Genomic DNA, 14222 nt, shown 5'->3' with positions numbered 1-14222 from the left:
GCTGTTAACTGAAAGTTCAGTCTAATCAGAGGTGCCTTGGAAGAAAGTCCTGGCAATTTCCCTCAGAAAACCCAATGGAGCACAGTTCCATTCGGAAACACACGTGGTCACTGAGGTGGAGTCACGTCTCTGGAAACTGGTCTTCATGTACAAACCCAGACAGCCCAGGGGATGACCTGTAAGAGGGCCACAGGGGGCATGTGGCCAAATGACTGGTCTTGGTAGAAAGTCCCATAAGCAGGCTCTCTGTCAATTGAGTCTGAGAAGAGATACTGTTACATCAGCACTCCCAGCGACCTAACCCCTCAGGTTTAGCTCTGCTTTCTGCCTATTGAATAGGGAGCTAAAAGAAGGACGTGCCCCCCCCCATTCCCCACCACCCAAGCCTTGGTTTAGGAAATGAGTGTGGGTGACCAGGTGTGATTTTTGCACCTGGGCTGCTATCCATAAGCGAGAATGTGAACATGGTAGATAATTCAGGGGATATGATTTAGGAATCACATGGGCATAGAGGCTCCCATTGTCTAAGTTAGTTCAATTAAATGCAAAGGGCTAGGCAATTTGCGTCGGGAATTGGAGATTGGGGGAAGGAGTTGGAAGAAGAAAAAAAAAAAACCTACAAAACAATAGATCCCTGGGCTCCATCCAAAAGCACACAAAGCCAGTGGGGGAAGGGAGCCACCAGTGGCAGCATCTCTAGGATGCAGATTACCTGGGTTGCCATGCAGCTGTGGCAGGCATAGGACACAGAAGGCAGGCACAAGGCTGGGAGGACAGAGTTCCACTCCGGCCCAGTCAGAAGAAATGTAAAGAATGGTTTAGTGAGAGGTCATAAAGGAGCTCGAATGTAGACTCAAGAGTCTCTGGATCAAAAGTTCCTTAGGAAAGCAGTTGTCGGAAGCAACCTGAGGAGGAAGGGACTCGGGACCCATCTAGACAGATCCAGAGATACCCTAACAATCCACCGGTCAGCTGCACTGGTCCGCCCCTCGGTCTGGAATCATGGAATCAGCTCAGATCTGGCCTGGGTGCAATCTCCTAATACACCACTTATGATTCATAGTTATTAGGTATGAAAGACACGGGTCATGTACAGTAACGCCATATGACAGAGTAAAACCACCCTCGAGGGTTTTCGACGTTGTGATCTTTATGGGAGTCTATTGTCAGGTCTTTCTTGCAAGAATCTGTGGGTGGCTTCAAAAAGCCCAGTTTTCCATTAGCGGTCAAAACCATAACCACTGGCAGGGCTCAAGGGTCTCTGTGACATTAGATGGAAGCTAGGAGGAAGGTGGAAATTGTTAACCCAACTTTGTGAACTTGCAAAACATACTTCACCTCCCTGAGCCACTGTTTTCCTACCTCGAGGCCAGTGGGGCGATCTGGGCCAGATGGGTCTGCTCATTTTTGGGGCACTGTGGAGAGACCACAGGCACAGAGGCTAAGCAAAAACTAAAGATATGGATTTAACTATAACAACTCCAGGTTTTGAAGAGGATGAGGGCGATTGATCTCAGTCTTTCCCACCTTTCCAGCACGGGTTATCTACCTGGCCAGCATGGACGGTACCACATTTGGATGATAAAGGAGGGTCTTCCCAGAGCTAGAAGCTTAACATTTTTGCCTGATAACTATCCACTCATACCTGGGTTTCGGCACTCGTTCATCAGGAACTGGAGTCCATGTAGAATCTGGAGACTTCTGCTCCTTGAATCTTCCGGTAAACACGTTGGCAATATCAACCATGTCGTAGGCACAGACTGCAGACCCAGGGATGCTGCAACACAGATGCACAGAAGAGCATTACTCAGCACTTAGGAAAGGCTACTCAAAGGAAACTGCCTTGCTATCAGCAATTGAAACTTCACATTTGTACCGTGAAGACTACAAATGGAAAGGATGCTTTGTGCATAAAGAGAACTTTTCCACGGAGTGGTTTCAGCAAACTCTAAAAGGGGTGGGGGCAGGGGGATGAAAACCACTTCATGGTTTGACTCTCTCTGGAAAACACTGTTGTTTAAAAAGGCACAATTGTTGAGCAGCTGATATAGAAATCTCATGAATTTGCCAATGTTATCAGCAATAATCCAAAGATAAAGTTCATTGGAGGACATTCTGAATCTATAATACTGGGGAACATTTGCAATAAGAATCTCATGGTCCATATATGCTTTTTGAATTTGATTCTTTATACTAAGACCTCAGGGTGTGAGTGTGTGTGGGGAACCTACACTTATTTTATATTGTATTTACAGTTTTATTTGTTTGTTTACATAATGCTCAAGTACTAGTGCTTTGCCAATAAAGTTCTCTATAAAGTAGTAAGTAATAATAAGGATGAGAATCTCCACCTATAATTACATCTTTGCTTAGCACTCTTGACAGGACTTGAGGAGTTTTTAAAATTTTTTTTAATAAAAATCAATCATTGTGGGAAGGGATAAATTATCCATTCAACCGGGTGCACTGTTGATATTTGCACCCACATTTATTTTTGACGATGATATCGACTTGATTTTGATAAAGTTAAAGGTAGGAAGCAAAGCTCAAGAGCTGTTATTACGTTTTGGGGCAGTGGGGCACCCATTACAAGAGCACCCAGGACAAGAGACCCTGGTGACTTTCAGTGGGGGAACATGATCTAGGGCAGAGTGAATGATGTGGTTTGGATTTTGCACACAGAGAAGGATTATGGAAATCACTTCATCAGTGGTGAAGAGAATTTTATGGCATCTTTAATTTCATAACACAATTATTGAAGTATTACTAGTAAAGCTAGATGTAAGGAGAAGATAAAAAGCTTATTTTAGGCAAGGTAGAGGATTAATAGGGAAAATTTAAAGGATTATCTGTTTACAAAGTATATAGTGTTTGAATAATTGAGTATATAAAACAGAACTCCATTTGGCTTGGAATTTCAAATATTTCTTTTGTAAGACTTCACAATCTCTTTTACTGAGAGTTACTGGAGGATATAGTTGTGCTTGTCTAATACAAAAAAAGGAGTAAGTCTTGCTAGGAGGATTTTATGATGTGTGGTGTGAAAATTTAAGACACTCTACAGTTTTATAATCTTCCCAAAGTTAGGATGGCTTCAAAGCCATTCTCTCTTCCTTCTTTACTCTCCTACCTTCCCATTTTCTTCTTGTCTTGATTCCCTATTTCCATTCAGCTATTTATGAGATACATATGCAAATCATATATCTCGATCCAAGGAGGTTCTTTAATACGGCATCCCCGCCTTCATTTAGCTCGGTGTTCACTACAGAGTCAACTAACTAGTAACCATAATGACATCAGCCACAGCTACTGTCCCAGCACAATCTGAGAGGAGAAGCGTATGCGCAGACCCCTAGCAGTCACTCTGAGGCTGAGGCTTGCTGCAGCCCCAGGATTTCCATGGGCTGGAGGGCAGTCTTGGCAGACAGCAGGACATGAGCAAAGGGCAGCAATTCAAGAAGTAGCTCCACTAGGGTGTGACGCAGAGACTGGCAGGGGAGGAGTTAGGGATGGGAGGAGAGGAGCTGAGGGAAGAGATGGAATTAGACCAGAAAGAGGTTTTAATGTCTGAGAAGGAATTTGTTTTTTTTTCCCAGAGCAAAGGGAAGACTCTAAGGGATTGGAAACAATCTGACACAGTGAAGTTTGTACGTGGGGAGAAGGGTGGGAAGGAAAGGAGCCACAGTGTATGGATGAAAAACTGGGAAAACAGAGAACCATTTTCTAAATTTACTGAACAAATAAATAGGTTTTTTGAGGCTGCATCAGCATGCACTATGGCAATGCATTTTCAAAGATTTTAAATGGACTACTTAAAATGCTTAGGGACCTATTTCTATAATCACAAAGTAACCCCCATTTCACCATAATAACATAAAATTTGAAAGTCAAAGTCTACCAGTACTGTATCCAGCCACACCTTGACAGTATACATTTTTGAAAATCATAGATAGATGAGTTCCAATTTAGGAACTCTGTGTTTTTATAATTTGTTGATTCTTAAATCTAACAACCCCTACAAGAGATTAAAGATAACTTAAGTGTAAGTCATCCTGCAATATGAGTTTCTATTTTTATGTACCTTCCTTACTCTTCATTCTAACCATTTTAATTATATAATTCAGTGATGTTAATTATATTCACAATGTGCAACCACCATCACTATTTCTACAACAGTTCATCAGCCCTAAACAGTAACACCCCACTCTCCCTCCTCTCCACAGTCCTGGGGAATGGGCTATTTTTATCTTGCTTATTGTAGATATTGAATATCAGTAGAATAATACAAGATTCAGTCTTTTGATGCCTGGTGGTGTCGTGGTCATGCTTTGGACTACGATCAGCATGGTCGGTATGTCAAAACCACCAGCAGCTGCGTGGAAGAAAGACTGGGTTTTCTGACCCCCAAACCAGGTATAGTCTCAGAAACCCACAGGAGGATCGCTATGAGGCAGCACTGACTCCATGGCAGCGAGAAATCCTTTTGTGTCTGGCTTATGTCGCTTGGCATCATGTTTTCAGAGTTCATCAATGAGGTAGTACACATCAAACTTCATGTCTTTCTGTTGCTGAATAGTATTCCACCTACATTATATCTATAATGGTTTGTTGTCGTTGTTTGGGCCTTTACCCGTTGATGAACCTGTGGACCGAGGCTGTCTTTGGGCAAAGGCATCACCATGGGCATGGTGTCTGCAGTGCGCATCGGTATACAAGAATCCATTTGAGCCTGTGTTTTGAATAGTTCTGAGTACACTTAGAAGTGCAACTGATTGGTCACAAGGCGCCTCAATGGCACTATGGGGCAATGCTTGGATTATTAATCAAAAGACTGGCGGTTCAAACCCACCAGGCTCTCTGTAGGAGAATGAGCAGGCTAGCTGTTGGCATAAAGATTTGTTACTATGGGTCAGAATTGGCTTGATGGCTGTAAGTGTTTACAACTATTCTAGGTTTAACTTTTTGAGGAAAACCACAGTACTGTTTTTTACAGTGACTGCTACATTTTACCTTGCCAGTTGGGAACTCATACCTCTTTCCTTCCATGTAATTGAAGAGCTTGCTCTGTTTTGTGCTGAACTTCTTAAGCATGCCTTTCTAGATCAGTGGTTCTCAACCTTCCTCATGCCGCAACTCTTTAATACAGTTCCTCATGTTGTGGTGACTCCCAACCATAATTTTTTTTCATTTCTACTTCATCACTGCCATTTTGCTACAGTTATGAATTGGGTGACCCCTGTGAAAGGGCTGTTTGACCCCCAGAGGGGTTGCAACCCACAGGTTGAGAACTGCTGTTCTAGATGCTATTCCTTCAACTCACTTATGTGCCTGCCATCTAGCCCCTCGAGAAGTTCCTAAAGTCTTTGAACAACCATGTTCCAAGGCCGGCAATAGATTCCTAAAGAAAGGTATTCAATACAGAGTATATAGCACTCTTAATAGAGATGAGAGCATCATTCGAGTATTTTGACCTCGTGACCACATCCTGAATTGTTACCCTTATGAACAGTGGCATGAGGAGTGCTCAGTGACCCAGAACCTAATGCTGACCTTCTTTCTAGTAGTCTCCATACATTTCTTTCCACTGCTCTTGAAACAATAATGAGTGTTATTATTTTGGGGAGGGGGGGTGCGTGCGGAGGGAATGCAACAACTTTACTCAAAGGAAAGCGCAATGTAACTTGTTGAAAGCTTAAAAGGAGGCACAACTCAGGCACCTCCTCTCAAGCGCAGGACCAGGTGCAGGGTCGATTCTTTCTGGATGTTGTAGTCCGACTGTGTGCAACCATCTTCCAGCTGTTTCCCAACAAAGACAGGCCTCTGCTGGTCAGGAGGGATGCCTTTCTTATCTTTGATCTTTGCCTTGGCATTCTCAGTGGTGTCACTGGGCTTGACCTCAAGGGTGATTGTCTTCCTGGTCAGGGTCTTAACAAAGATCTGCATTCCCTCTCTGAGACCAAGGACTAGGTACAAGGTAGATTCTTTCTGGATGTTGTAGTCAGACTTAGTGCAGCCATCTTCCAGCTGCTTCCCAGCAAAGATCAGCCTCTGGTGGTCAGGAGGGTTGCCTTCCTTATCTTGGACCTTGCCTTGACCTTCTCAATGGTGTCCCTGGGCTCGACCTCAAGGGCGATGGTCTTACCAGTTACAGTTTTCACAAAGATCTGCATTGTTGAGTTGCGATGGCAGCACAGCGAACACAAAGAAGCAGTTCATGAGCTGCTTCCATGTTGTTCAATGTCTTAGATGAACTAAATTAAAATAAAAGGAAGGTCCAAGCACTCAATATTTCTATGTGCAACCATCCGGTTTATAAATCTTCCCTGTCGTCTACCTCCTGAGTGAGACAATAATGTTGACCTTGAACCAACTTGTTAAGTTAGGTTATCTGAGAGTAACTTTCTTGGAGTGGTCATGAACCAGAATACCTAACATGAGATGCAGCATAACACTATCTGAATCTGGACTTTCATTCTGTAGTATTTTAATAAGTTTCATGTATCTGATGTATAAAGTCACCAATCATACCATGAGTCAAAAAGAATAGTAGCTGAGATGCAGAGACAGCAGGTAAATTCTAGAGTCCTAACCTATCCTCTTCCAACCACTGGCTACTTTGACCAGGTAGTATAAATGTAAAAAGATGAACCATAGCGTCGTTTCCAGGATTAGCAGGACTTAGAAATAACATGTATTTCACATGCTCCCCCCCCCACAAAAAAAAACAATACAAGTTATTATTATAATTTATCCCATTGCTTTCCCTAAATTTCCAATCTGATAGTACTGTGTACTGTTAATTTGTTGATGAGGATGGATGCTTCTTAGCTACAAATAATGAGTAGCAATGAGTAGCAATCCTTCCTTCAGCTGTGAACACTGGGTATTGCAAGAGGGCCTCTGGGGAAAGGAAGATGGGAAGAAGTGATTTGGTCAACACAGTCAGGGCCTGGCTACCTGTTATAAGGTGTGGAAAAGGTTGCCAGGACGACATCACGGCCATTAATCCGAATCACATCTGTCACGGCCTGGAGTATGTTGAAATAAAAATGAGAGTCTCCGGGAACCGAGCAGTTCAGGCGAGCCTTGAGGAAGGACGTCCACTGCTTCTCCAGGACTCTCTGCGACCCTCCCCGGTCACTCTTGCAAACCTGCGCCACGCGGGGGAAGACCACCTGCAGAACCACACACGCAAAAGAGGAACGACACATCACTTTGCGAGGAAGAGGTCTGAGTAGAATCCGCGTCTTCTTGAAAATGAAAACCGAACAACGGCTGCTTAGTTTTACCCCATGTTTCTAAAATCAGTAGCGAAAAGAGAAAAAAAGAAAAAAGGGGAACTCAGGATTGGAACAGCATGTTTTAAAAGATAAGGCTGTGGCATTTAATACAGAGCCATAAATCCTTCAGGGATCAGCTCCCAGCCACATAAACTCATTTCCATACAGACTGCTTAGCTTTTTATTTGCACAAACAAAAGCACACTTTGTAGGCACTCTCTCTGCCATCCTCGCTGGCAGTCTATAGGCTCTGAGTGTCATACTCCCAGTCTGCCATTCCTCTAACTAAGCAAGCCACCCTGACATTTTATTTATGCCTTCTACCTTCGTGACCTTGAATGCTGGCTTGAAAAAAAAAATTACTGAAATGGAATCCCTTAAGTGTTTTATTGCTTTTTGCAAAGGAGACAAAACTCAAGATTTTCAATTTTGCTTCAAGATCCCTGGCTATTTACCCTCCCCCTGCCAAGCAACTCAATTAAAAAGAAAAAGCTTAGAGTATACCTGGGAACTAAAATCTAAAGATACACGAAACTCGGCATGAAACTCCGGGAAACATCTGCCAATTAAATTTTTGAGAGAAATATTTAAGAAGCTCTCAGTAATCTCTTTCTGCTCTGAAAAAACACACAGGGCAGAGAAATGAAGTTTATTATTCGCCACCAGGTGTGAGGGGAAGGGGTTGCTGAGTTTCTGTTTGGGAAGATGGATGTCTTTTTGCTGTTGTTATGCTTACTGCAATAAATAATTTTTTTAAAAAAAAGACCTTCAAGACCATACATGTCTTCTCATCTACCAAACTGTGGCCGAATCTTCTCAAAATCATGACAGTGTCAGTACGATGTATGGTTCTCTTTTTTTTTTTAAACTCTTACTTGTTCCTCTCCACGGAAATCTTTAGTAAAAGGCGAAAGATTTATACGATTTGAAGAGAAACCAGAGTATAGATGTATGGTTCTCTTTGCAAGGCCATTCACGGCATCTGCCTCACAGTGGGTCTCTAGGAATATTCCAAAGGAAGCCAGAGAGGGCGCCCTCTCTCACCTTTCCCATCGTGTTGTATTCCACCGCAATTTCCCTGAAGAAGAAGTAGATGTAGTCTCCATAGTCCACCGCTTGGACGAAATATGGCTCTGTGGACGAATGAACATTTTAATTGGGGCCGTGTCAATCAGAATCGAAGGATCTTTAGTCAAAGGCAATTTTCAATTAAGTTGAATTAATTTATTGATGAAAAGTATAGGGCCATTAAACATTGGTCACCAGGAACCATTCGCAATGACTTCATTCATGCCAACACTGATGATTTCATGAGGCATTCCAGCCTGCACATTATCCCCTTCAGGAGCTGTTACCGCCAACAATGAAGCACAAATGAATTTTGCATCTCTCAGTAATTTCACTTTCCACAATGGAATCCCTTATTACATGCAGCAAAGAACCTGCACACATCCCCCTGTCGACTCTGACTCATTCACAGCTGTGAGGTGTTTCCCACCCCCTCCCGTGTCTCCACTTTTGTCCCCTTCCATACGAATGGATAGTTCCGCTCTTTTCCTATGGGATGCAGACATGAGAGCTTGGGGCAGCAGGGACAGGTTAATGCCATGCATGTGCGCGCAGTGGACTTGCTGGTTGTGTCAATACTCTAGGAACTAATGGGAAGGGGAAGAAGGGGGAGGGAAATACATCAGTTGGGTAAAAGAGGCAATGTCCACTTTCTTGTCTGCCGGGAGCCATTAGAAAAATGGTACTACAGTCTGGTCCATCCAGACTTGAAATCTCCCACAAGATATGTGCTTCCTCCATTCCTTCTCTTGTTTCCTTTTCATTGCTTCTTCACCTTTCAACCATTTTGAGTCATGTTTGACGGTTCGCAGGGTGGGGCTGTCTCCAAGGCTGCGGTAAATGACGGCGTCGATGGCCAGGAAGTCCGTCACTGTGGCTGAGTACAGCTTTCCATCTGAGAAGAAAAGAGGGGAGTGGGTGGGGGGAGGCAGTGAGGGCGGGGAAGAGAGAAATCCCCCCGTTTGCTTCCCTACGTCAGGCAAATGAGATAGGACAACTGGGAAAAATCCAAGAGTCTCTGGGAAAATACTTGGCTCCCACTCCCAGCCATTTTAAATTGGGATCATGAGAGATGAAACATTTTTCATTTCTAAATTGCATGGCAATTTCTACGCAGCAGCAGCAGCACAGGGAGCAGGGTAAATGAAACACGCTGTTTGCCTCACTTGATTAGATGGGCCTTGACGGAAGTCTCAAGGCCAAGCAAGGTCCCTGGGACACTGAACGAGCCCCTCTCCCCCCTGCCCCCCTCTCCCCGTGCTAAACTGGATTAGGTGGGAGCACAGAGAACGAGAAAAGGTGACAGCAGCTGCAACTGGACGCCCAAGTAGAGGGAACGGGGTCCTTGGCCAGAGCGAATGAAGAGAGTGGAAGATTGATCTATAAGAGAAAATGGGCTAACCAAATTTCACCCCAATTCTCCAACTACCGATAGCACAACAGCCCCGCTCCTCCTGACCTCAGCCTTGGGAGATCCCTAAGCTCCGCCCGTCTTGGGTGGTAGTCGTTTAAATAAAAGACAGTTGTGTCAGGCATTTCTAAAGTCATAAACTCCGCACGCTCTGATATGCAAGATGCCAAAGCAAAGAAAAAAGAGGGTGGAGGTGGGGTGAGGCAGAGTTCAACCCGGCCTTTATGACTTCCTGCTTTTGAGACAGGTTTTAAGCTATTTCTAAGTTAAAAAAAAAAAAGATGGAGCTGGAAGATGAGTCCCTAAAACTTTTTGGTTCACTTCTGGGTTAGCGCAGTCTTAAAGCAAAGAATCAAATTGGGATGTTCTAGCCCAGTGAAAGCTATGTAGAGGAAATGTAACCAATAATGATAATTCAAAAACTTTAAATGACTGCCTAGATTCATTTTTAATAGATTGCACATTTTCTTTCATTGCAGGTCCAAATATCGGAGCTAAAATACTTGAGTGATAGGCAGCATGATTTTAAACAGGACTTTTTCCAAACGGACCGAAGGAAAATTCTTGATCTCTGTAGCTTTACCCTTAAAACACTGAGATTTTCTCTGGTCCATGAAGGAGCTGCCCTGGTAGCTGCATTACTAAAAGGAATGGATCAATAACTGCATTGGTGAGCTTCAAATTGCAGTCAGCAAAACTTTGCTATGAAACGCACATATCTACGAAGCACAACTTTTCTCAGGCCATCAAAACCCAAGGTGGGAGGTGGTAGGAGAGAGCCCCGCCTCCCCACCGGGTCTGGGGCTTGGTTTCAAATAAGCTGAGCTTTGAAACATTCCAATGACAAATCCTTTAAATCTGTACCTGAGGTTGTTTATCTTTTGTTTTTGAGGGAGATAAGGTGCACACCTCACGGGACTTGCTTTAGGTAAAACAGAACAAGACACAAACCCAAACCCCAAACCACACAGCTGAGCTCCAGTGGACTTCCGTGTGGGACCAAGCCCTGCTTTCAGAGTGGGCTGGGGGTGGCCGTGACTGGCTTTGTGGAGGCAAATCTCCAGGTCTTTCTTTTGAGGCATCGCACACTGCCACCCTCTCAGTTCACAAGTGTGCACAGGAACCACGGGCACCACCGGGGTCGTCTTGCTTTATATAAAAACCAAACCGACAGACACCAGCAAGCCAGTCCAGACCGACTGCCAGGGTTCTCAGCTGCTGATGGCCTGCTGGGACCCCTTAGGCTGCAGAGGACAACTGCAGGCCACAGGATTCCTGGGAAACCAGTAGTCAGGCTTTCCTTCCCAGTTCTTCTGGGAGGGTTTGAACTGCCAACTTTTGGGGGAATAGTCAAGCATTTACCTGGTTCTACTTTGTGCTATGCAAAACCAAAAATGGAAAAATCCCTGGTCCACTGCCACTGAGTTAATTCGAATGCACGGCCGTCCTGTAGGTCAGAGCAGAACGAACGGTTCCACAGGGCTTGTGGGCTGCACATCTGTATGGAAGCAGATGGCTGGTTTTTCTCTGCAGAGCATCTGGTGGGGTTGCATCCCCCCCTTTGGGGTTAACTATCCAGTGCTTCACCACTGTACCACCAGAGATCACAAGAAATACTCTGCTTTTCCTTCCCTGGCTACCTCAGGCTACAAGTTGTCCCCACGTGTCAGGTGCACTAGTGGAAGCTCGGTCATTGGGCATACACTGGGGCCCTTTTGCTCTTGGCCACACTTACAGGTAGTTCTTGATGAGTGTATGTTTCTAACAATGTCGCCTCCCCATAATACCGTGCTCAAACCTGATGAGTGTTTCCTTCTTACCCCTTGGCGTAAATGGCTTCTCCACCCTGTGACTGCGACATCAGCCTCCCAAATGGGTGGCACTGAGGGTGAGGTTCAGGAATTTTGACAATTAAAGCCTTCAAACCTTTCCGCCAGCTAGAGTGTGCCAGCTTCGGGTTGTTGTGGTGCAAATTATAGCTAACTGCTTTATTACACGCTATCACAATCACTGTTATACCAACACTTTCCCCTACACTCACCTCCACATACACAGCTGGCAGTGAATTCCGAAATAAATCCCTAATTAAAAACGCATACACAACCATCCCACTAAGTCTGAAAATGCTGCATATTTAGATATTTTGCTATGGAACAAAGGGGCTGGGGCTCTATCTAAACTAACAGCTACACAATCTCCCCTTACCACCATCCTTAGGGCCGAGATAGGCCTGCCGCCTGCTACTTATCAAGTCAGTGAGATTCCAGATATTTGCTAGCAGCCACTGGGCAAGTGAGCTCACTTATCTGAGAGAAAGCCGAGAAGCAATTCCTTGCCTTGCCTTTCTCTTTCTTCTATCTGTCGAGAGTGGAGGGCGGGGTGGACACAGCTCAAAAGGGCTGGCAGGTGTCCTGGCTCAGAAAAGCAACCAGTTTGCAAAGCAGAGAAATGAAAAGGAGCTGCATCTTGGGTGATGTTGTTAAGCTGTGTTGGCTCAAACCAACCCCAAAGATTCCCCTACTTCAAACCTGGGGCTTACCCTGGTTTGAAGTAAGATTTTCTTTGACTTGTGCCCAAGCACATCCTCACCCAAACAGGGCCTTCAAAATCCAGTGCATCCACTATGTTGGTACCCCCTTTGAAGACACGTGGGTAAGCGTGGCAAAGGCCTCTCTTGAGAAGCAAAAGCACAATTTTGAGATGCTAACTGCACGCGGAAAAGACATTTTCAATTACAGTATTCACCAGAGAATCAAGGTACAAGTGTGAGTCCGCAAATCTTCCCGAGCAGATTTGCCGTGACAGGCTGAAACATGCAAAAGCACATGCCACGGAAAGAAATCAGGTCGTTTACCTGCAAACAGGGCAACGTTGGCATGCTTGGCATCATAAGGGCATCTGGCCATTCCACTAAATTCATCCCCCAAAGGTTCCAAAGTCTCCATCTAAATGAAATAATAGGACCCAATTAGGAACAACTACAACTAACAGTAGCAAGAGCAACCGCTACTAATTAAACACAGTGCAAAGTGATTCTTCTGTCTTCCTGTAGATAAACACTACAAATACCCACGGGGACAGATCTGCTGGTATCAGATGAGGTCGCTGGGAATGAATAGAGATGCAGACCCTGGACCCAGGTTCTACCACGGAGAAGGCAGAACATCCGGTCCCGTCTGTGAGACGCTTCACTGTTACACAGCGCTGACTACCAGTGTCCGTTTGCAATGGTCTAGAAACGAGCCTCTTTGCTCTTGCAAAAGGAATTTTGGAGGCAAAAAGAATCACCGGAGTTATCTGTGAGTTATGGGTTCTATAGAGAATGACTTCAGTTTGGGGTTTTGTCTTGCCTATGGAGACCTGCCTTTATGGGTTACATCCCAATAGACAAACAATGGAATGATTCCTCAGCTACAGTCAATAAAAACACAAAACCACGAATACAAGCAGAGCTCGGTGGCCTTTGCACTCCCATCCCCCCCTCACCCCCACCCCCAATCACAGCATGTTAGCGCTGAAAATGATTTCAGAAATGTGTCCAGCCTCAAGGGGTACAGATTAGAAGTACAGAAGCGGAGGACCCTCATAGGTCAAAAGCAGTGAAGAGTGGAATTGTCACTTGACTTCACATTTCCAAATGCTAACAGTGTTTCTTCATGCTGAAGGTTGTCAGTGGCCCACAGACGCATTCCATTTGATGACTCCAGTATTAAAATACAAATACAAAGTCCAAATGTAAAAACAAAGAAGCCTCACATACAAGTCCCGACGTCTTGCTTCTTTTGAAATGGGAAAGTCAATGCTCTTCTTATCCAATCAGCTACAACCAGCTAGAGCTGACTAATGGGGTCTGCCTGCTTCCGATTAACAAGGGATCTGCAGTCCACGGCCCTTTGCCCACAGAACATCCTCACCTCCTGCTTGTCTCATTCTACAAGCTAACTGCCCCCTTCCCCAGGCATCTGTAGGTGTGGCGGAGTCTTATTTACAGGCCACCACATTCCATTCCCTTTCCTTGAGATCACACCCAAATGCATTTCCCACTCTCGCCGGCACTTACGTGTAGCCACATGACTGAGTTCTGGTCAAAGGAAGCTGAGTATAAGTGGCATGTGCCATTTCCAGGGGTTGCTGTGGAAAATATCTATGGGTCCTGCACATGTTGTGGGCCTATTATTTGCCCACAAATACAGAGGGTTCCCGTGTAAAACTGCAAGAACCCAAGCAGCGGCAGAAAACTCGGTCTTCTGAATAAGCTCACAGAACAGAGACCTGAGCGCTCCTCCACAGCACCCCCCACCCCCACCCCCGCAGTGGTGTGAGAACGGGCTTTAGAGGCGCCCGCTCCCTCCGCCAGAGTGAAGCTAACTACATTGGTCAGAGGTTGGCCTGCTTTTGTCAAGGCAGTGCTTCCTGCTCTGCACACGTCGCATAAAAAAGGCAGCTCCACCTGGCTCATAAAA

The 14222-nt window shown here is 44.9% G+C and overlaps 1 protein-coding gene and 1 pseudogene across 3 annotated transcripts in view; both read right to left on the bottom strand.

Annotated features, from left to right (window-relative positions):
* Nucleotides 1-14222, bottom strand: part of SEMA6A (semaphorin 6A) — a 152038-nt gene that overhangs the window by 47412 nt on the left and 90404 nt on the right. For all 3 annotated transcript variants that reach the window (XM_004706565.2, XM_004706566.3, XM_045285086.1), the window contains exons 7-11: nucleotides 12614-12704; nucleotides 9124-9243; nucleotides 8325-8413; nucleotides 6958-7175; nucleotides 1646-1777 (exon numbers count right to left, since the gene is read on the bottom strand). In XM_004706565.2, the coding sequence (XP_004706622.1) occupies nucleotides 1646-1777; nucleotides 6958-7175; nucleotides 8325-8413; nucleotides 9124-9243; nucleotides 12614-12704 (650 nt within the window). The remainder of the gene's footprint in view (nucleotides 1-1645; nucleotides 1778-6957; nucleotides 7176-8324; nucleotides 8414-9123; nucleotides 9244-12613; nucleotides 12705-14222) is intronic.
* Nucleotides 8136-8225, bottom strand: LOC115873817 (annotated as a pseudogene).

This window comes from Echinops telfairi, unplaced genomic scaffold (genome assembly GCF_000313985.2).
Source record: "Echinops telfairi isolate 266 unplaced genomic scaffold, ASM31398v2 ScPeMD7_7469;HRSCAF=8507_1, whole genome shotgun sequence".
NCBI lineage: Eukaryota > Metazoa > Chordata > Mammalia > Afrosoricida > Tenrecidae > Echinops > Echinops telfairi.
Note: the sequence above shows the minus strand (reverse complement) of the source record. Positions and strands in the feature narration are given on the sequence as shown.